The sequence below is a fragment of the Triturus cristatus genome, chromosome 9, assembly GCF_964204655.1.
Source record: "Triturus cristatus chromosome 9, aTriCri1.1, whole genome shotgun sequence".
In the NCBI taxonomy this organism is placed as follows: Eukaryota; Metazoa; Chordata; class Amphibia; order Caudata; family Salamandridae; genus Triturus; species Triturus cristatus.
In genome coordinates, this window is record NC_140592.1 from 363,922,607 (window position 1) to 363,945,574 (window position 22,968).

The 22,968-nt window shown below is 41.3% G+C and overlaps 1 protein-coding gene across 1 annotated transcript in view; it reads left to right on the forward strand.

Annotated features, from left to right (window-relative positions):
* The window catches only part of CACNA2D2 (calcium voltage-gated channel auxiliary subunit alpha2delta 2), a 1,194,468-nt gene that overhangs the window by 1,037,542 nt on the left and 133,958 nt on the right, over window positions 1–22,968 (forward strand). The window contains exons 24-26 of the mRNA XM_085627677.1: window positions 2,120–2,210; window positions 4,520–4,582; window positions 16,328–16,431. Of these exons, the coding sequence (XP_085483803.1) occupies window positions 2,120–2,210; window positions 4,520–4,582; window positions 16,328–16,431 (258 nt within the window). The remainder of the gene's footprint in view (window positions 1–2,119; window positions 2,211–4,519; window positions 4,583–16,327; window positions 16,432–22,968) is intronic.

Consider the following 22,968-nt stretch of genomic DNA (forward strand, 5'->3'; position numbering starts at 1 on the left):
GAGGTGTCCTCATAACTTCCAGCACAATTTTTCTTGCTGAATTGAAGATCAGCTTTTGCACCATTTGCTCTGTGTCAGTCAGTCTCTAGATTGAAACTCATGAGTTTGGTAAGGAAAAACTCATGCAAATATTAATATGGGAACACAATTTGCTATTGAACTCACAAGTAAGAAGTTAAACCTATGTGGCACCATGTTTGACTTATTTAATTTACAGACAGTTTGGTTGATTCTTGCACATTTTATTTGTTTGCTTCTATAGTATATCAGTGATAAGCAAAGCAGAGGAGACTTGTATTGTCCACTTTGCTCTCATGAAGCAGTTTGATGGATTTAAGCCCTAATCTTCTCCAAGAAAGAAACATTTTTAGTGGGAAGTAAGGATTCCTTAAACAATGGTTTTAGTAAAACCCCATGTTTACTATGACTTGAATCTTTCCATATGAATGGCATCCATAGTACTGCCACCCCCTGCTGACATCTAGTGAAGCAACCACCGGTTCCTTGATCTATAGATTTCTTTCTTGATTTTCCCTTGGCCATGTAGCATTAGGACTGTAAAAACATTGATAGCTTGAAAGCAGAGATTCTGCATTTATTAGATCAGGGAGTGCTCTCAAAGAAGGGCCTTGTTGCCCCCTACAAAAGAACCTTGCTTAAGCAGACCCATAAGTAGAGTGATTTTCTATCTGGCTTGTTTCCTCTCACACTTCTATTATATAAAATTGGCATCCCTTTTTGAAGGTGTCTGTGGTAATTACCATCAGAAGAAAAGTAGTACGAGTGCCTACCTAAAATTAGGCCTTTCTCAGAATTGTAGGGTACTCACATGAGCTTTCTTCAAGCATTACTCTTTTTTAGACAATTTGTGAGCCTGTGTTGACTCTGCCTATTTTTTATATTGAGTCTATTCTGATATCACCTCTGAATTCCTCTACCTTTGTATTCTCCAACTACAGGATTGGAATATTCAATCGCAATGAGTTGAAAGAAGGAATGTTAAATTAACATATTAAGGTTCTAATTTGGAGATTCTCAGATGGGATACTCTGTCACAAACGTGACGGCTATCCTGTTCTCTCAATTTCAAATGCATTATATGTAGGGCTCCCGGTTTTATGGTATTTATATTTTTGTCATTTCCTGTATTTATCCATATTTATTTTAGGTTTTGTGAAAGAATTAAGCTGAAATGTGTATATTTCTGCATTTATTTAACCTGTTAATGTGCACATGTGCCTCAACGCCTGACAGGTTTCAATGATATATACACACTCAGATGGTAAAATATGCACTTGTAAGAAAATATGTAAATTTTACTATCAAGGTTGTGCAAATCTACTGCTGTTTAAGGCTCTTAATCCCATTGCTTGTCAATCTGCACAGCTATTGGCCTGGCATTCATGATTGACAGCATTTAGAATCACTCAAAAACACACCATATTACCGTTTTTATCCACATTTAAAAATAAATACAGACAGGAAAATAAATGGTTTTCTGTCTGTATTAATCTGTAAAAATCAGTAAAAACGGAAAACAGGGAGGCTTAATTATATGCAATGGCACTTATAATATAGTGGACAGGATATAGTCATGTCTGTGACAGAGTAACATATCTGCAGACTTTAAATCAGGCCATAAGTCTGGTACGCTACATCTATCTCCCAGTCTGTATTCCCAGTGTCATACAATGTGTTAATTATCAGCTTCTAACTTTTCTAAATGGTTGATGCTCATCAAAGGCATTGACGTAGGTAGATATCTGTGTCCTTAAGACATAGGACCTTTGAGAAGGGACACACACGTCTACCTGCTGGCCTCACAGTATTAGTATAGCTGTGTTTCATGTTTCTGCTCCATCACCACTTATCACTTGGTTCCCACAAATTACATCTGAGATCTATGGGAACCTTCAGAGCTTTTTCTCAAGCAGCTGTCATTTTATAATATGTTACCTACTCCTAAAAGAACAGCATTTAGATGCTATAATAAGCAGAAGATGAGGATGCACAGGGAGGATGGAGGTTGCATCATCTTTGTTCACTCCTCCTAGGACAATATCTTTATGACCTAGATATGAATATAATGCTTTCTTCCTGGTGCTTCTCGACCTCACAGGTGACAACTTCCTCCTCCATAACCTGATCCTGGATGCAGGTATCACGCGGCAGTTGGCAGAAAGAGTGTGGAAGGACAAGGACCTGCTCACGTAAGCTCTGTTTCGTATCTCATTCACACAACTGCACATTTAGAAGGAAACAGAGATGTCTGGGTTCATAAAGCACTTATGAGGCACTGCTCGAAAAACAACACTCCCTTTGAGCAATGCAGCACTGATGTGAGTATGGACATATGGGCATTCACATTGTTAAAGCCCAATAAAATTTTCAGGGCATTTCATGGAGATACGTTACTCTTGCCAAGACCCTCAGCATTGACTGTGGCTTGGTTAGAAGATGCATATGCTACTGAAGTCCTGTTTTACTAAATTCACTGCTGGGAGAGGACCTATAATACTCAAAATGTAGAGTCCTGACAAAACATTCTTGGATAGGCCTCATATCACTGAGGATCATCAGCATTGTGAGCTAATACAGAGTTTTCTGGGCCTACTTGCTTACAATTGGTCCACCAACAGAAGTTTCTATCTGAACGAGAGGTGATGGGAGTTAGCATTACCATCAATCAAAATTCAATAACAGTGTAACACATTTGGCTACACACTGAGGAACAGGAATCGGTAGCTTGGGTTAAGAAGCTTTATTACAAATTCAAAATTAAGTTTAAATACACAACGCAAAGCACCATGCTATAATGATACAGAATACCAACAGGGAAGCCCAACCTCCTAAACAAGTTTATGCGTACGAGAATTTAAAAAAACAAGGAATTCTGTCACTGCTATGCAGAATATTAATAAAAGCAGTTGCTGCTCAGAGAAAAGCCACAAGTTTTGTTGTCTCCGCATAGGTTAATCCAGAGTCACTCAAAGTCCAGACAAAGAGGAGGATTTGGTTTACTGAAAGAGCCTCAAAAATCAGGAAATTCCATAAAGGAAATCAGAATCGAGTAAGGAAAATTAAGTTTAGGAGGTGTCGGCATTGCAGAAGCTCATCAGGAGTCTCAGATAGAAAGTGTTAGCCTAAGCCACACTTAGGAAGGGATCAGATAGTCATTGAGGTCCAAACCTCTCAAAGCATTCGGGATCTGCAACAAGGGGTCTGGAAGGCTCCAAAAGAGAATCCATTAAGCATCTGTCTAGAGTGAAAGGGGCATCTCTGAATCTCCAACAGTGTGAGCACTAAATTATAACACACAAAGTCAATAGGTAACACCTCTTTTGTATTCATCATCAGTGGTCCATTGTTTCGGTCCAGTCCTCAGGTAGCAGATGGCTACATCGGGACAAAGGCACACACTAGACATGGGAACGACATTAGTTTCTCATGTACACATCAGATGGCAACATTTACTCAATAGGCTTTCAGGTGATGCTCTGGTTCCCAATGTTCCTTGGTCAAGTCTTCCTCTCAGGTTCTTTTCCCTATTTCTAGTGCAGTAATGTATCTATTCTACAACCAACAATGCATGTGAGTACCTGTCAGAAATGTCGAGGTATCAGAAAATGAAGTCAGTTTTAGGCAGCATGGTGAAATACAGGCCTACATAGGACAACTTAAATGTTAACTCGATGGTGCAAATTTAATATTCGTGTGCACATTTAAAAACAAATTAATATACGTGTCTAATGCATTAAACTGTGCATTACATGTAACGTTCAGTAAGACTTTAAAAATAATCATTTGTAAGTATGACTAGGAAGTACATTTAAATCAAATATATTAAATATTAATGCACACATTACATACTACTTGTCGTTTTAAGTAATTTCACATTCTACATAGGTAAGGATGGTTTCGATTTAGATTGCAGATCAATAAATGTTATTGTTGTGATACAGCACACACATTAGGTAAATTGAATTTCATCTTTATGGTGAGTACATTTTTTCTCTAAATGAGAATGGTCTAATTATCACAATCAGTCATGGTAAAACACATTAAGATGAATACATTCTCTAATCCTACAGTGAATGCAACCCTTAATAACGATGACAAGTGAAACACTTACATTAGTTCATTAAGCCATACAATAAACATGTGCTAAGTGCACTTTCAAACCGTGTGTCTGCTAAGTATCTGCCATGTATTTGTGACGTGTAAAGGGTGGTCAACGTTTGTGCTACGCCAGACCTAAAGCTCAACTGGTCAGTATCGGCGTTCCATAAGGCAATTCTTGGAGAATCTTTATGTAGCTGGCATTCTGACATTCCCTAACATTGACAAAGACTTACACTGAGGAAGTTTATGCAAAAGAGAGTCATGTTTGGACTAGCAGGAGGCTGTAGTGATGAAGCTCATTGTTGGAAATCTTGTTACTATCAGCAAGCCTTTAGCAAGAAGCTAATGTCTGAATCTCATTTGGCAGTGATGCTCAGTTACTTTGTTTCCACACTAGGTATGGGCTCCTGGCTGTCTTTGCTGCTACGGATGGCGGTATCACTAGAGTTTTCCCAAACAAGTAAGTATATATGGCCTTCTTCATGGTTCATTGCCGACTGTTGTAAGATCTTCAACACCTTTACAGAACATACCAACAGCACGCTTGACTCATGGATCTCTGTTCAGTAGCAGGATTTTAATGTATTGGATTCTTTATTGGGAGTGAGGGGATTTCCTATACTAAGCTTCAAAGTCCCAGTAAAGAATTCACTCACAAGTCCACATACCTTCCCTTTTCCAGTGCTTATCAAGAAAACAGCTTTTTAGATGCATTGTGAGTCTAATTTTGCATTTGTTGTAGTGGATTTTTCAGTATCTTTTTCCTGGACCAAGAACATGAAATATGACCTTTTACCCTATGAAGGTTTTATGCAGAAGATTGCAGCTACAGAGGCACACACATTGTAATTCTGACTTGTCCTAGAGAAAGTGAGAAAAGAACTACCCCCAATGACCCTTGCGTCTTAAAATCACATTGTGTTTTTGAGCTGTCTGACAATCCAGGCTTTCAGTACTTGGTCAACACAGAAAGCTGTTTGTCTGAATCTGAAATTTAAAAACGTTGTGGTGACTGGTAAAAATATACACTTCGGGTATCTTGGCTCTCTTATCTTCTGTTACCAGAGATACCTTGAATGAACTCATTCCCGCTCTGTGGGAAATTGCCAATAAGGCTATCATTTTTTGTTCATATAAATACAGTATTAACTTTGTCAATGAGTATCTTTAAACAGTTGTCGTCTAATTACAGACGGGAAGTATTGGCTTGCCAACAGTTTGTGGGAGACCACAGACTTGTCGCTAAATCGCAGTCTCTTATTAGTTCAATTTGTTAAAGACCTAAATCAGATATTACACAGTATGGCAGGCTCATACATTTGGACTTCTGCTTGAATTCACACTACACCACAATATAAGACCAAATGCAAAGATTCCTTCAATATGCTCTTACTTACTTAATGGGTTAATTTCCTATCCTGTGTTGTGCAAGCAGATGCCCTTCCATCAAACTTAACTAAACTTAGTTTCTGATGGATACATCTGCCAGTGGATTCCTCACCTTGTGATTCCTCACCTTGTGAATATCCCCTGCGCCAGCATTCTACAGAATTTTTTCCCCAGCTCTCCACGCCGACGTGGACGTCATAATACCACGGCTCCGCTCGCGACTCCGTATGACGTCACCGGAGCCATAAGAGAGCCACATCGGCGTGATGACGTCAGTTCCCATTTTTCCGCGCCATCGATGCGTAACGGTTTTCCAGCACTCTCCTGTTACTTTGTAGTCGCCTTGTGAGTTACTGTTTCTGGAATACTCAAGACAGGAGTGTTGATGTAATAACATAAAGGGTCTAGAAAAGGCAGTATTGTGAAAAGCACATTTAATAACAGTTTATGGTGTGACCGCTCTTAATAGCTCCTGTGGGGCCAGGGGCTGGATATTGAATGTTTAGCCTCCAATCCCTGTCCAAATCAGATGCAGCACATTCGACAGATTGTTAATAAGGCAAATAGGCCTTTAAATTTATTCCACCTTCTGCAGGGTTCATTACTGTGTCCGGGCAAAATGAACATCAATCCCCCCAAACTGTAATTAGCATCAATAGCCCCAGCATTAATGGGCATCAATGGCCCAGAGCAGTAAGGTGCAGCAACAATCTCAATTCACTAATGAGCATTAGTGGTCCCAGACAGTAATGAGCATCATGGCCACAGGGAGTAGTGAATATCAGTTGTTCCACAAAACTCCACAGTTTTCAGTACTAATGCACAATAAAAGTACCAGAAATATTTGACCACCTGCTCCATACCCAGGCTTATTTCCTCAGCAGAAGAATATTGAACTTGTGGTAGAAGTATTGAATTGCACTGGATAATTAACTTTAGAATTTTAACTGTTGCAAAATTGCTGACCCCAGTACATGTTTGTGCAAAAAAAACTTTTGTATGTTCAACATAGTGTACAACAGTTTCTGCTTTATGTGGAGAAAAGCAATGTCTGTCGGTGTCGTCCAATGGATTACTGTCAATATATTCTTCTTTAATAGGTCTATAAGGTCTATAACTGCCAGCCACTATTTTACATTGGCAGAGGCTTGACATGTACATTGCACTTGCACCTTTTGTTGAAATACTTGCTGTAAGGGAGGACTTGTTGGCAGTTTTGACGATCAACTGCTGTTGTTTTATTGGCAAGGTTTATGTGAGAACCTGTATGGTTAGGAGGCATTTACAAATCTACCTTTTCACACAATTGTTGTCTCCAGACATCATTCAGGATGCACTCCACACCTCTTTCTATCAATGAAAAATAGCTTTATTAATGCATGGGCCTGATTACGAGTTGGACGTTTTTTCCAACATGCTCGTAAACACCTGTTTATGCACGCGTCAGAATTACAAGTTGAGTGTTATTTAGCGCATCCAAAAATTGTTAGGTATGTTGAATACCTCAACCTTCATTAAATTTCGGCGGTAAAACGAGCTGAAATTTATCAAGGGAAAAACATACAGTATTTATCGTACAATGCGGATTTGGTGTGTTAAACACCAAAATCCACCTGTTATTTCCCAGAAACTCGTAATAAGTGCTATTTATTGCACCTGTTATATACCAAACCCGTGGTATAATTATTTATCAGGTGCGATAAATAGCACCTATTCTTGTAATCGACCCTTAATGTCTTTACGATATTCTTAATACAGAATCAGAGGACAGACATTGAGAGTTTTCAGGTGGGTTTTTAACAGATTCTCTTTGTAATATTCACAGTACTAGAGGATCTTCTTTCTGTTTCTTAGCCTCTTGCCTGTAAAACAAGAAGGTAGGCACATCAGGAAAGGACCCACTCACTCCCACTTTTCTCTGTGACCTGTTGATACCTTACCCCACTAGCCTGCCAAAAAAGAGGTAGGGACGTCAGGGAAACATTCTACTCTTTTTGCTTATCACCTTAATCAACCTCTGTTGTCCAATTTGTTTACCTAGCTCTCCTCTCTACCTTTTGGGACAAAGCACAAGTGAACTTTCTATTCCTACACCATTGCAACCTGATTTAATCACATCCAAAAACGTGCTTAGGCCCTGCCCAGTCTGTGCCTTTGTGTCAATGTCCCCTTTCTCTTGATTTTTCTTACCCTTCTGATCATCTCTTCCTCCCAGGAAACAGCCACTACAACGCGGCCGTTTCCACGCATACCCTTAACCACGCATGCATTACAACGCATGCGTGGTTACCAAGCATAGCCTTTACCACGCATACCTGTACTACGAGATACATAGTAAAGGCATGTGTGTTAAAGGTACAAGCTCTCGTTTGATTAATACCTCGCAAAAATTTGGGATGTAACCCCTAATCTTCACTTTGTGAACAAGCTAATGGACAAAAAATGCGGAATTTCATTGACTTATAAATGAACAATAAAAAGAATTTGCATTACAAAAAACGCACCTGTTACCGAAGACACAAAACATTGATTGATGAATGGTGTGGAGGCAATCGGCGTCGTTAGAGGAAACGGAAAGACACTTCCGCTTCCTCTTTACGACGTACAACGCACGTAGGAAGAGCTTGGAGAGGAGAAGACGTGGAGAGGTTAGGGGGATTTTAGTTTTAAAAAAAATAATTTAAGGGGTGAGGGGGTTATGTCGCGCAGAGGTAAATTATTAGGGTTTAGGGCAGGGGAGGGGTATTTGATAGAAGGGTTTGTGGGTGGGGGAATCTCACAGGGCAAGATTTAAATGGTTAAGGGTAGGGGTATTTCTTAGAAGGAATGGGGGTGGGGGGGTCGCTCAGGGATACAGGGGAGAGGTATTATAAAAAAATATATATGTGAGCTGCAGGGGGAAGGGCGCAAGGCAGCAGTTAAAGGAATTGGGGCAGGGATATGAAATAACCTTTACCATGAAAATGCCATTACCATGCATGGTTTTACAACGAAAATCGTTGTAAAGGTATGCGTGGAAAAGGCATTTTTGTGGCAAAGGTTATGCGTGGTAAAGGCATTCGCATTGTAACGCATGCGTGGTAAAGACATGTGTTGCAACGGAAGGTGTTGTAACGTCATACAACCATCCTCCCTAGCACACATTGTTCTTCCTCCCCCTGCTCAATCTGAGTGACTAGGCCTGGGGCCAGTGGAACCTGCCTGGTGGCACTAGGACAGGGGCTTAAGACTCACAAACTTACAAGATACAATTCGGCCACCACCATAGGAATCCAGTCATATGTAGGGTAATTTACACTATTCACAGGTTAAGCAAGAAGTGTAAGATGCTGCCCATAGATGGCTGTACCTTCAGACTGATACACACTGCTCTCCTTACTTAGAAGGCCCAAAACTTCACAAACTAGAAGAGCGAAATAGCAGAGTGTTCATAGAGCACTTGTTCGGGCACCTGTTCTGGGCACTTTACATCAAGACAGCAGCTTTAGGTTTCTAGTACCTCTCCTGGTTGTTTCCTCAAGACAGCTACAAGCTGAGTTGGCAACTCCTTGCTTCCTAATAGGAGGTACTATTATCAGACATTAATGTATGATGGAGCAGGTTTAAAAAAAATCCTATTAGAACATTGGAATGTTGTGCTGCTTCGGGCTTCTAATGGCTGAGCGAAGCTCGAATCATTAACATTCCAATGTTTCTTCACAGCTATTGCTGTGAACAAAGTCTTCACAGAGCCCGAGGGGATTTAATACCCCTCAGGCTCCATTAAGCCTCTGTTTTACAAATTAAAACATTTTGCCCTCTAGGGGCGGAATGTTCTAATACCCTCAGAGCCCTCCATAGTGGGCTCGACCAGCTATTAAAGGCCCGCTCCCTTGTTAAAGGCCCTCGCCTTTGGCGAGGGCCTTTAATAGCCTGTAGAGTCCACTATGTTGGGAAACAGCCACTACAATGCGGCCGTTTCCACGCATAACCATAACCATGCATGAATTACAACGCATGCGTGGTTACAACGAAAAGCCTTTACCATGCATACCTTTACAACGAAATTCGTAGTAAAGGCATGTGTGCTAAAGTTAAAAGGGAAAAAAGGGGGGGTTGGGGGTGGTCTTCCCCCCCCCCCCAAAAAAAACCTGGGATTAAAAAAGAGGGCTTGGGGGGGCACCCCCAAAAATAAAATATAAAAAAACCGTACCTGATTCCGTCAATTAAAGAGAGATATGGAGGCAATCCACGTCGTTAGAGGAAACGGAAGAACACTTCCTCTTCCTCTTAACTACGTGGAACGTCACCAAGGAAGATCGAGGAGAGGAGAAGTAAGGGGGAATGAGGGGGTGGTGTCGCGCAAGGGAAAAATTTAAAGAGTAGAAAATAAGTGCGATATCCTTTAACAAGAAAATGCCATTAACATGCAAAATTTAACAACGAAAATCGTTGTAAAAGTATGCGTATCTCGGTAAAGGATATTCGTGCTGATTGCATTTGCGTTGTAACCCATGCGTGGTAAAGGCATGCGTTACAACAGAATGCATTGTAAAGTCATACATTCACTACTTCAGGCTCTAAGGCTCTAATCTACAGGTGTAATTGTCATACAAACCATGCCACAGGTCGCACGGACCTTTGTTAGTCGATGCGAAGAAGAGCTTAGGAACTAGCATTTAAATGAATTTCCATAAGCAGTGAAATCACTAGGCTTCACATGAAATTTCAAGGAGCATTGAAATAAGTTCAAAACATTTATTAAATAATTCTGATAAAGGCCAATTCGCTGATCCATTAAGGATTCAGGTTCAAGAATCATTATTTACAAGTTTAAATGGTCCCAGAGTCCATAGTTCAGAATGAGGAAAAATAGAATTTTTATGAGTATTATATAAAGAATACAACATATCAGAAAGTGTGTCCATGAAGGAAATCCCTAATCTAAACTAGGCAGGTATGGATCAGAAAGGAGCATTTGGTTAGGCAAAGGGTAAGGTATCCGCTCCAGAAAAACAAATAAAGGTCTCCGAATGAGCGAAAAAGAATCTTAGGCATAAAGCCTTTGCACTCGGACTGTGGGATTATCAGAGGTGAGAAGGGTCTTCTCAGTTTGAAGTCAGCGAGGCTTACCCCTAGCTAGTCACAGAAAGGTATTGGAAAATGACATTAATTGCATCATGTCAGCTTGTTCCCACTCTCAGGAACCAATCATGTTGCTCCAGACTCTGGGAGCAGGTACACTCCCCACTTTCTCACTATGATCCATGCATGGCTATGTCTTTGAATTTTTACCCTGGAGAGACTGTCAGCTGCAGTCAGCTCTCCCCATGAGCCTCTCTCCCACACTGGCATCTCCTTCTTCTATGATGAGAACCTCACTGTCAGTTATCCAATACATATGAATGAGCTAGTCACTAGCAAACGGAAGGCACCTGGAAAAACCCGAACCTGCAATGGAAAAACACATAACATGCAAAACAAAAGAGTATGGAATATGCAGACCTTTCAGCCTTACACAAGTAAAAGTTGACGTTCAAGATGGCAATAGAAAAGTGGCTACCTTTAATTATCCAACGTGTTAACTTGAGTGCGGCTCATTATCACTAAATGCAGTAAAATACTACAAATTATATGATTAATATGCACACGTTATTTAGCAATGTAAAGCACATTTTATTCATAATGTGTTAATTATGCAAGTGAAAAATATTTCACTCTCCCAAGTACTTGACCAAACAGTATGGCAACTCCAGGTCTCCAGAGCTGTGCTGGTAACACCCCACACTTCAGTGGAACTCATGAAGGAAATTTGTAAAAGCAATCTTGAGGCAAGGCAAGCAGAGGCTCCACTAATCGAGAGCTCTTCAGCTTGTTGGGAAGACACATCTGTGCAGATTAAATATAGCCACTCAAAACGAAGTAAAATTAATAGTAATATTAGGGAAACATCCTTTACCACGAAGGCTTTACAACGCGGTACCTTTACTACGGTACACTTACCACGTAAACATCTTCACCACGCGTTCTCATTCAACGATCGTCTTTACCACGCAAGTATCTTCATCCATCTTCATCGTCTTCTGCGTTCCTACGTCCTGCGCGTACGTCATTTGAGTAGTCCTTTTTTAATGTTTACAGTCGTCTCAGGTGTGTTTTCACGCTTGGTTCAGTGGTTGGTAGAAGTAAAGGCTTCTGGTGCAAGGCGTGCAAGTGAATATTGAATATAAATAAAATTTTAAAAAATGTATGCGGAAAAAAAGGGGGCTTGGGGGGGTCTCCCCCCCCCCAAAAAAGAAAATGTAAAAACGAAGGGAAGTGGTAACATATTGAATGCGTGGGGGAATGCTCCGAAGTGAAAAGCTTCGTGGTAATGCCACTTGCGATGTGAAATTTGCGTGGTAATGCCATGCGTGCTACTTGATTGCGATGTAAAATCATATATTCGTAATATTACTACTGTATCAATTAATCTCCATGCTAAATAATTTTGAAATGTAGCTGACCAAAAACATTTTACTTTTGGAATAAGTCGACAATTATACATGAAATAAACGTGGCTAGAATTACTAGGAGTCTTATCTTCCATAGTAGTACCTAGTAGATATTTTGGGAGCCATGGGCTTTGTCCTCTTGGGTTAAAACAAAGACAAGAATAGCAAAATCCCATAATGATTATACAACGGTGTTACCTTAACCTTTTTGTTAGCAGAATAGGAAAGCTCCTGTGGGTACTGAATGGTATCTCTAGCAGGGAACACAATACTCAGAAGATGAGGAATCTCCTCTGGCTTGTGGCACACAGGCAAAAAGACTCTAAATAATTATGTTGCATACTCAGAGCCTATTTCAAGAAATAAACAAGGTTCATGTCAATGAAATTATATACTGGAACCTTTGATCAGCGTGAGATCAGATTCCGTAAGACAACTTCGGATCCCAGTAGCAAGAAGAGTCGCGACCCAACTTGGAAATAGAGATCTATAAAAGATCATTTGAGATTTGGAAAAATCCACGAAGCGCTCTTTCAAGGCTATAATATATTTTTAGAGGGGCATTTTCATGTCAGAAGAGTAGAATTTTTAACAATGGTTTTATTACTCTAACCACCCTGCCCAACTTAAAGAGAATTCTGTTTATGATTTTCTTAACGCGTTCGAAAAGCAGTCAAGATAGCTGTGTCTTCCGTAGTGTTCGTTTTAAATGCTTGGTCACTGATTAATTACTGTGCTCATATATAGGTTTTTGCAGAGAAAAAAACAATTCAGCAAGTTAGTTAACCCCGAAATACAAGAGACAAAAAAACATGAAATATTAATAAAAAATATATGAGAGAGACACATTATTTGGAAACAACATAGAGGGAAGCATTGTGGTAATAACATCAAAGCTAAACCCCATCATCTTGCACAGCCAGCATCTCACTCATCCAAAGCCTACCTGGATCCCAGATCTTACTCAGTCTCCATCTGGGAGCATCATTTTCAAGCAGAGACATTTCTGAGAAACAGATGTTCACAAGTTCCCTCCACCAACTCCAGGGACACGGAGTTGCACTGGAGAGCCACGGGCATGCCAATGCCAACCTGGCCAAAGAGATTGAGAAAAAATATAAACCCAACTCATTTTGAGGGATGACTGGCGAATGCCCCAGCATGAACAGTTTTGATCCCACTCGGCTGATAAGTCCAGAATACTGTTAATGTTCCCAAAAATACAAGCCAAATATGCACATTGGATGAGACAAGAGGTGAAAACATGAACCCCATCAGTCCCCTCTGCCCCATAATGAAAACAGCAGTCATCCACACTGAGCTTCATGGTCCGAAGGTGATGGGGAGCATATTGGAAATAGTTAATACATTTTATGTGGCGAACCCTAATTTGTGACATGTTTAAAATCCTGTGTGGAAGGAGATTACGAACCCTTTATCTCCATATGGAGAAGCCTGCTCCATGTATCCGTCCACAGCTGAGAAGGATCATCCCACTGATCCCATACAGCAGAATAGATTAGCTTATACACCAGACAAATGGTCCCCTTTTACGGGACTTTTCATTACCAGATCTAAAAGAGTATTTTGAAAACAACTAATCTCAACTTTATTAATGCTAAAGATAAAATGTCGGACTTGCAAATACCCCAAAAAAAACGATCCGAGGAAAAGACAACAGCTGCTACATATTCTCCAAGGACAGGAAAACATTACCCTAAAAAAACTGAACCAAATGGTATAGCCACCTCCCAGCTCTCCCGAAAACTATGATGCACACACGTAACATTAGGGTTCAAGCCTAATATGTGTATTGGTTCAACAACTTAGTATTGGGAAATTCTTTTTAAAGAGAGCTCCAGAAGATATGGAAAACTTTTAGTCTTCAACTGGGTTCTCTTAAAATAAACTGTGTCGATTATGCCAACACCTGGAACAATTGATTCCCCTAGTGGCAGATGCTCATAAAACATACAACCCTGCTCCAGCACCCCCCCAACCCAAAACCAAATGGAGGCGAGAGAAAAATGAGGCAAGATAGGAGTGCCGCAAGACGGGAAAAGAAACCCCGCCTTCTCCTTAGGCGACTGAAGAATCTGTATCTTACAATCTGTATCCTATAGCTCAAAATAAACTTCTGGAAGCAAGACTCTATCCTGTTAAAATGGCCATAGAAAGTAAAAGAGGGATACAACAAAAAAGATACAAGTACCTAGGAAAAATGATAATTTTAATAAGATTGCACATGACTTTTAAGCCCAATGCAAGCGATTCCACTTACCGAAAACTTTGGCAGTATGTTGATAAAGTATCCAGTAGTTATATTCAATGACCTCCTTCATTCGGATCGACTCTATTACCCACAAGTAAGTAGCTGAGTGTACCTATCTATTATCCTGAGCAAAAAGAAAAGCATTAGACATAATTTGTGTTTTATCGGTATTAAGCCTGTACCCTGAACCTAAAACAAATGCCTGTGCGGCCTTCTCAATTGCCCTCAAAGCCCTGACAGAGGTGGGAAGTAAAACAGCCACATCATTTGCGTATACTTAAATCTTCACCTCAAATCCTCACAGGGTGGATATCCTTGGCCATTTTGAGAGAGGCAGGATATATAAAGTGAACAGCTGGGGAGAAAGAGGACTACCCTGCCTAGTGCCACGCGAGATGTCAACGAGGCCAGAAAGAGATCCTGAACAGCGATTCCTTGCTTTCAGGCCAACGTAAAGTTGACGAACTATGGCTATAAAGCCAGCACCAAGTCCCACAGTCTCTGTCACTGCCCAAAGCAAAGGCCAAGAGATCCAGTCGAAGGCCTTCTCCGCATTGAGCATGATCATACCGACTGAACCCTCATTAATATAGGCAGCTTCCAGGGTGGTAATAGCCGTATTGACGTGTGAGGTTGTATCATGTCCAGGGATCGGGCAATGCTGTTTTGAGTCGACCAAACCTGAGATAACTGACGATAACCTTTTGGCCAGAATGCAGATGTAGATCTTTGAGTCAGTATTGATTAAAGAAATTGGATGGTACAAACCACAAAGAGTAGGGTCTTTCCCTTTCTTTGGAAAGATGACAATTTTGGTCTCACCACAAGACCCCGAGATCCGAACAGAAGCTTTAAAAGAATTAAACAGATTCCGAAGAACAGGAGCCAGGATGTGTGAAAAAACCCATAAAATGCAAAAGGGATTTGATCCGGCCCAAGGCCTTACCCTTGCCTAGAGAGCTGATAGCAGCTTCTACCTCCAAGAGGGTTATGGGTGCTGCTAAGTTAGACTGCTGGGCATGATTCAGAAATCCCATTTTCCGTTCCTAATCTGCTGGATAGCATCTAGTGCCAGATGTACAATGCTTTTTAGCATGCGCAAACGGGTCTTAGAGACCCGTTTGCCCACGCTAAAAAGCATGGGCCCATGTATAAACAGTATTTTGTGACTCGCAAATAAATTGAGACTCTCAAAATACTGTTTTGCGACTCGCTATTAGGAAGGGGCGTTCCATTCCTAATAGCGACCGCAAAGTTATGTACCAGTGTTTTGCAACCGCAATTGTGGTCGCAAAACACTCTCAAATTACCACCTACTTCAAGTAGGTGGTAATGCATTTGCAAATGGGGAGGGGGCCCCAGGGGACCCTTTCCCCTTTGCAAATGTATGCAATATTATTTTTAAAGGGCAGGCAGTGGTTCCAGGGGCCACTGCCTACCCTTAAAAAATGAAACAATAACGTTTCATTTTTTGAAAATATGCATCCCATTTTCCTTTAAGAAAAATGGGCTGCATTTAAATAAAAAAAAAGCTGCTTTATTTAAAAGCAGTCCCTGGGAGGGACTGTCATTCCCAATGGGCTTGCAAATTGCGAGAGGCTCATTAATATTCATGAGCCTCGTAATTCGTGACCCCATTTGGAATCGCAAACAGTGTTAAACACGCTGTCGTACATGCCAAATAGTGCCTCGCAAATTGCGACTCGCAAATGCAACGCAATTTGCTAGGCGCTATTTGGCATTTGACCCATCTCTTGACTGTTTTCCGAAGTTGACAATTGCAGAGCTCTGCATTGTTTAATCTCTGTGCTCATATATAAGTGAATGTGTTTAGCATCTTGACAAAAGAAAGGTAATGACAAAGCTATGGCAGCATATGAATAGTATAGAATGCATACTCTAGTGCATAATTCTCGTGAGTGGGTGAGCTTTGTTGCAAGACAGTAGTTACACAGTAAGCTCTCGCAGTTTACCCGCAAGATGTGGATGTGATTGATTTCCGATTCACATGAGTTATGTATTGTTAATGAGGACACAAACAATATAAATTGTGGTTTTCTTTCTTTTGAAGAGCTGCAGAAGATTGGGAGGAGGATCCAGAACCACTGACTGCAAGCTACTACCGGCGTACCCTGGATAACAAGGGATTTGTCTTTAAGCCCCCTTACAGAGACAGTAAGTACATGCAGCTGGGGCAACTACATTACTAAATGTGTACACACTCATCTTCCATCTCTCACATGGTTATCTGCTCAGGGTATTTCTCCATCACTTCCACTTCCCATAGATCTTATTGTCATCTTTTCACATTCTTGTAGTGCCTATATTGTATTGCTTATTAAAAGCAGGCACCAGTCTTGTGTGTTTATTCACATGGTTATCTCCATTTCCACCAAATTCTCATCATGTATCCTTTGCTTTTCAATGCCTTTGACTTCATACTAACCAGACACTCTACAGTCTTTGTTCTGTCCCATTGGTTCTATCACATTCCAGGGTCAACAATCAGATCCACTTCAAATACTTGACTGTCATTGGCTTCTGTGGTCACATGTATGGGTGCTTATGCAACGCAGCTTCTGAGAAATCTGTATCTACAAATTTTTAGCTTCCCATTAGCCCAGAATCTGACTCAAATATGTCACTCCTCTTTCAGGTGCAATTCTATCCTCTCACATGCAATTTCACTCTACTTTCCTTGCTCAAGGCTTACTTATATGTCAAACGTAACCATTTATCTTGTGCATGTCTGTGTGTCCAGTTGAATCTTCGGTCCAGATGTATGAAGATACCATTTTGCGATTTCCTAATTGCGAATCCTCGCAATTAGGCAATCGCAAAATGGCATGTATGAAGCTGTGTAGTACAATTTTTGCGATTCCTAGGAGGTCCCAAATGACCTACCTCATGAATATTAATGAGGTAGGTCGCCATCTGCGACCCCCTATGAATCGCAAAAATCACAGGGGTGGTGGCCTGCTGAGATCAGCAGACCACCATGTCTGTGATTACTTTTAAATAAAGCAAACATTTTTTTTGTAAAGCAGCCCGTTTTCCTTAAAGGAAAATAAGATGCTTTACAAACAGAAAAATGAAAAGTTTTCTTCTCAATTTTTAAGAGCAGGCAGTGGTCCGTGGGACCATTGCCTGCTCTTAAAAATGGTTTTACAAACATTCACAAAGGGGAAGGGGGTAAAATTCTAATGTTTTGCAACCACATTTACGGTCACAAAACATTCATGCCTACCGATGCGATCCGGTATTAGGAAGGGACACCCTAAACACGCCCCCTCCTAATACCGAAATGCAAACCCATTTTGCGATTCGGTAACAGGTTACCGAATCGCAAAATTAGGATTGCTACATCGGAATAGCATTTTTTGCATTCGCAAACGGGCCGATTCTGAAAATCTGCCCGTTTGTGAACGCAAAAAGGCTTGATACATCTGCCCCTTTATCTCTGCCCTTCTCCTCTCTCAAATATTTCCTTTTATCTCATAACAGTCTCCGATAAAGTCTAGTATTGGCTCCAGGAGCTAATTTCTTCCATAGACTATTAGACAACAGAGATAAAACTACCCATACAACATTGTCTTCTTTCACCTCAGGCTATCACATTTATTTATTTATTTATTTATTCATTTATAGAGCGCCTGGTTACACCACCGGAGAGAGAGTTCTAGGAGATGAGGTAGCTGTCTGCACATATGACTGTAGTGTAGGGCCCGTTCAGGATTATCCTTGAAGAAGATGTACAAATAGCCAGGTTTTTAGTTGCCTACGAAATTTAATTTCACATGGCTCTCTTCTTAAGTTAGCAGGTAGGCTATTCCATAGTTTTGCGGCTCGGTACCTGAAAGAGCGTTCGCCCATTCTGGCTCTAAAAGTTCTTGGTACGTTCACCAAGTCCTTATCCAGTGATCTTAAACAGCGCCCTGGTATGTATTTAGTGATTAAAGTTTGCAGGTACCTTGGTCCTTTCTTTAGAAGAATTCGATGGCAGTGGCACATTGCCTTAAACACTACTCGTATCTCCACTGGCAACCAGTGGAGAGCTGTCAGGGATTTTTTAGCGTTGGCTCTTCTTGGCAGACCCAGTACCCAACGCGCTGCCGCATTCTGTACCCTCTGTAGTCTGGCCAGATCCCTCTTAGTGGCTCCAAGATATAATACATTTCCATAGTCCAGTTGGGAAATCACCACTGAGTGAGCAATGGTCTTCCTGTCATTAGATGGTTAGAAATCCAGGATTTTCTGCAGAGTTTTCATCGCGCCATAACATTTTCCCGCTACTTGCCTGATTTGGCTCTTGAATGTCAGTACTGAGTTGAACCACACTCCGAGGTTTTTTACTTAAGCCTTTGGGGTCGGTATTTGGCCTAGAGAGTCAGGCCATCATGCGCTTGACCATATGGATGGCATCTTACCTACGATCAGTACCTCCGTCTTGCTGCCATTTAATTTGAGGCACTGATTTGCCATCCAGTGTGCTACTTCTTTTAAACATTCAGAGAAACGTACAGCTGCCTGGTCCTTGTTTTGGGAAAGCAAAACAATCAGCTGCGTATCATCTGCGTAAGAGACAATTGATACCTCGTATTTCTCCACTTTCTCTGCTAGTGGTCCCACGTAAACATTGAAAAGAGTGGGACTCAAAATTGAGCATTGTGGTACACCCTGAGACAGGGCAATGCTCTTTGAGCGATAGGATTGTTGTGTAACCTGAAAGCTCCTTGACAAGAGGAACGATGCTAGCCAGTTCAGTGCACTGTGCCTGATACCACACGTCTCTAGTCTATGTAGGAGCAGTTTGTGGGAGACGGTGTCGAACGCCGCGCTGAGATCTAACAGGATCAGTGTGGCCGTTTGCCCTTCGTCTGCATATTTTCTCAGAGTTTCAGAGGCCATGAGTAGCGCGGACTCGGTGGAATGAGCTCTCCTGAAGCCTGATTGTGAGGGGTGCAATAAGTCATTCCTATTTATGTGCTCTACCAGCTGTTTGTTTGCTACCTTCTCTGCTATTTTAGCCACGAATGGCAATAGTGAGATAGGGCGGAGATTATCCAATATGTTTAGATCTAATGAAGGCTTCTTCTTTAGTGGCTTGACAATGGCCTGCTTCCATTTAGTGGGGACAGTACTGGTTTGGAAGGAGCGCTGGATAAGGTCCGATATGTACGGCATAATTACACTGGCTCCCTCCATTATTATTTTAGGTTGGGCTGGATCAAGCGGGGAACCGGATTTTTTAACTTTGGCTAATGCTGTAAGTTGATCTATTTCCAGAATATCAAAGGTGTCCAGCGTCACCCCTGCAAAAAATTACTGGCTTCCGTGTGTCAGGCCTATACCCTGTCGTGCTTCTACCGGCAAGGTATCGTATATTTTTGTCACTTTGTTCGCAAAGAACTCGGCTACCTTGTTACAGCTCTCAGTAGAGGCGATCGAGTCGTCTCTAGCTATGTGTGTTCTGAGGGACTTAAGTATGGTGAACATTTCTTTGGAGGAGTTACTGGCTCCTTCAATTATTTCAGTATAGAAAGTACTTCTGAATTTTTTAATAGTGTGATATTGTTTTAGTTCTTTTTTGTAATCATCTTTCGCCCTACTGCAATACTCCTTCCTCCATACTCACCCAAACGACTTACATTTTGTTTGGGCCGTTTTCAGTTCATCATTGAACCAAGGAGGGTATTGTAAACTGGACAAGGTAGTGGTCGGACCATGGAATTGGCCAGGGTCTATCAACCTTTATCTCCATGATATTGGAGAAAATGGGGTCCAGAGTGTGCCCCCCTTGGTGCGTGGGTGTCTTCACTTTTTGTTCTAAGTTAAAAGTCAGAAGATCCTTACATATAATATTAGCATCTTTGTTCTGTTTATCTTCAAAGTGTATGTTCAGGTCACCTAGTACCAGAAAGATTTTATATCGGAGAGCTGGGTGAACTATCATTTCTTCTAGGCTTGTGATAAAATTAGCTGATGGACCTGGAGGGCGGTAAATTAGAAGGCCAGCTATGGTGTTATCTTCCGTAGCTGCTAGTGTAAATAAAAAGGCCTCGCAGTCTACTAAATCTATTTCTATTATCTTACATTTCAGTGTAGACTTGTAGATTATGGCGATACCGCCGCCTCTCTGACCGTCACGGTCCTGCCTTTCTATCCTATATTCGTCGGGTATCGCGTCCAGGACGTCTGGGGTGGAACACTCATTGAGCCAGGTCTCGATCAGGAAAAGAGCATCCAGTGCTTGCTCCCTGAGGAGGTCGTGGATCTCGTATTTATGTTTAGCTAGTGACCTACAGTTTAATGCTGCTAGGTGTAGTTTCCCCTCATCGCTATGATTTATTTTAGGAGTTAGGCTCATGTTACAGTGATTGCATTTCATTTCATTTCTGTCTACATGTATGGTATGTTTGCATAGTTTGTCGATCGGCTTCGATAGTCTTCGTATTTCCTCTGCTGAGTATCTAATGATCCCTAGTGGTTCTATAGGGCCAGGGCTTCTGGCCCCTGGGCCCTTTTGGGCGCGGACGGGTTTGCCTTTGGCGCGCCTTCGGCGCTCCGCCAGCGTGCCCGCTGCGCGGTCGCGTGCCCATCTGTTTTATGAGGTGGATGGTGGGCGAAGTCCCGCCTCCCCGACCGGAAGTGACAGCCTGTGCAGCCTAGCCACGCCCTCCACGCAACGGCACTCAGCTGGGATGGACCGGGCGGGTAAAATGGTGAACTTTGCAAATAGCAGGTCAGTGCACAAATATTACAGTACAAGATTGAGTTTAAAAACTTTTTAAAAAGCAGCGCTCAGACAAACATCACACGCGGACACACCGGCAATCTCCTATGAGTCTCTCAGTGCGCTCGCGTGCCCCTGGGTCATTTGAGGTGGATCGTGGGCGAAGTCCCGCCTCCCCGACCGGAAGTGACAGCTTGTGCAGCCTAGCCACGCCCTCCACACATTCAGCCGGGATGGACAGGGCGGGTAAAATGGTGAACTGTGCAAATAGCAGGTCAGTGCACAAATATTACAGTACAAGATTGAGTTTAAAAACTTTTTAAAAAGCAGCATATTTATGTTTTTCTTGTATATTTAGTAATTTAGGGTCAGATGTACGAAGCATTTTTCCGGTCACAAATGGCCTGATTTGCAGAATCAAGCCTTTTACAACTTAAAAAAGTATTTTTCTGATATACAAAATGCGATTTGGTAACTTGTTACCGAATCACAATTTGCATTTTGATTTGGTATTTGGAAGGGGGTTGTTTTGGGCGTCCCTTCCAAGTACTGAATTAGTATGGGATGTACTACTGTTTTGCGACAAAATTCCAGGCACAAAACAGTAATACTTTACCACCATTTTAAAAGTGGTGGTATCCATATCACACGTAGGAAGGGAACCCTATTGGATCCCATCCCCCTTGAGAATGTTGATATTGTGTTTTTTAAGAGCAGTCAGTGGTCCCACGGACCACTCCCTACTCTTGAAAAATGAAACTTAAACGTTTAATTTTTAACTTTTTAAATGCATTCCTGCATTTAAAAACAATTATTTTTTTTTTTTACAAGCAATATTAGACATGTTGGTCTGTTTCCCTCAGCAGGCCACCATCCCTTTGATGGCTGCGATTCCTAATGGGTTGCAAATTACGACCTACTTCATTAATATGCATTGTGTAGGTTTATTAGCATTCTACTAGAAATCGCTAATGAAACTCAAAAAAGTTACATATATTAGGAACACTGATTTCCTAATAGCGATTAATCGCAAGTAGAAAATTGGTATCCCTAATTTTATTACACCTGGCCCATAGCGTCTAGTAAATTCCACGGTTGAAAATGTAACCTAGCTAGGCAGATCCTTGAAGATTTATATTTTTAATATAAGCTTCCAAACAATGTGTCCTTGAATGAACCTTTAAATCAATTGTAAAAGCATATTAATGAATACATTCATTTTGCTACAAACATGTATTGTGAATAATGAAATTCGAAGAAAAAAAACGAATTCACCATATATAAATATATAAATGCAATTGTCTTAGCACATTCTTAACCGCAGCAAAGATGTAACCTACTCTTGCCGTTTTACTACCATTTTTTTGTTGCATATATACATTTCTCCTGTCATGTTAGGTCAGGAACGCCCACTTTGCATCTCATTAGAGATGCAAAGCTGGGCGTTAGGAATCCCCACGCTAAAGCAAGGTTTCATGCGTTAGCGTGGCCTTGCTAATTAGGCGATAAAATTATCGCCCGTTTTTCGGCCGAAAACGACCGCAAAAGCGGCGATAATTTTTTATCGCCAGCTTGTAAATATGCCCCTAAGTGATTTGCCCAGAATCACAGGATGTGCACGCGACCTCGAGGCTCGAACTCTGGTTTCCAGCGCCAAAGTCGGCAGTTTAGCCGACGCACCACATCCTCTCCCCGTTCTCAACAGTGCAGCAATCCGAGCCAAACCAGTATTTTAATAGTGGCTTTAAATGTTTTTACTTGTGGCAGAAGCCTTCCGCATCGAAGCCTTTATCTTTTTTTCTGCAAAGGAAGTAAGCAAGCCTTGGCAGTTCTCTGCAAGGAAAGTTAACAGTAGCCCTAATATTCAGGGATAATATACTGTGTATGTATCAAGCCCATTGTTTTATTGAAATAAACTCATTCTTCGGGAGTTTGTTCAGTAAAACAGAGTGAATTCCAATTAGGTGAGAAAATGACAC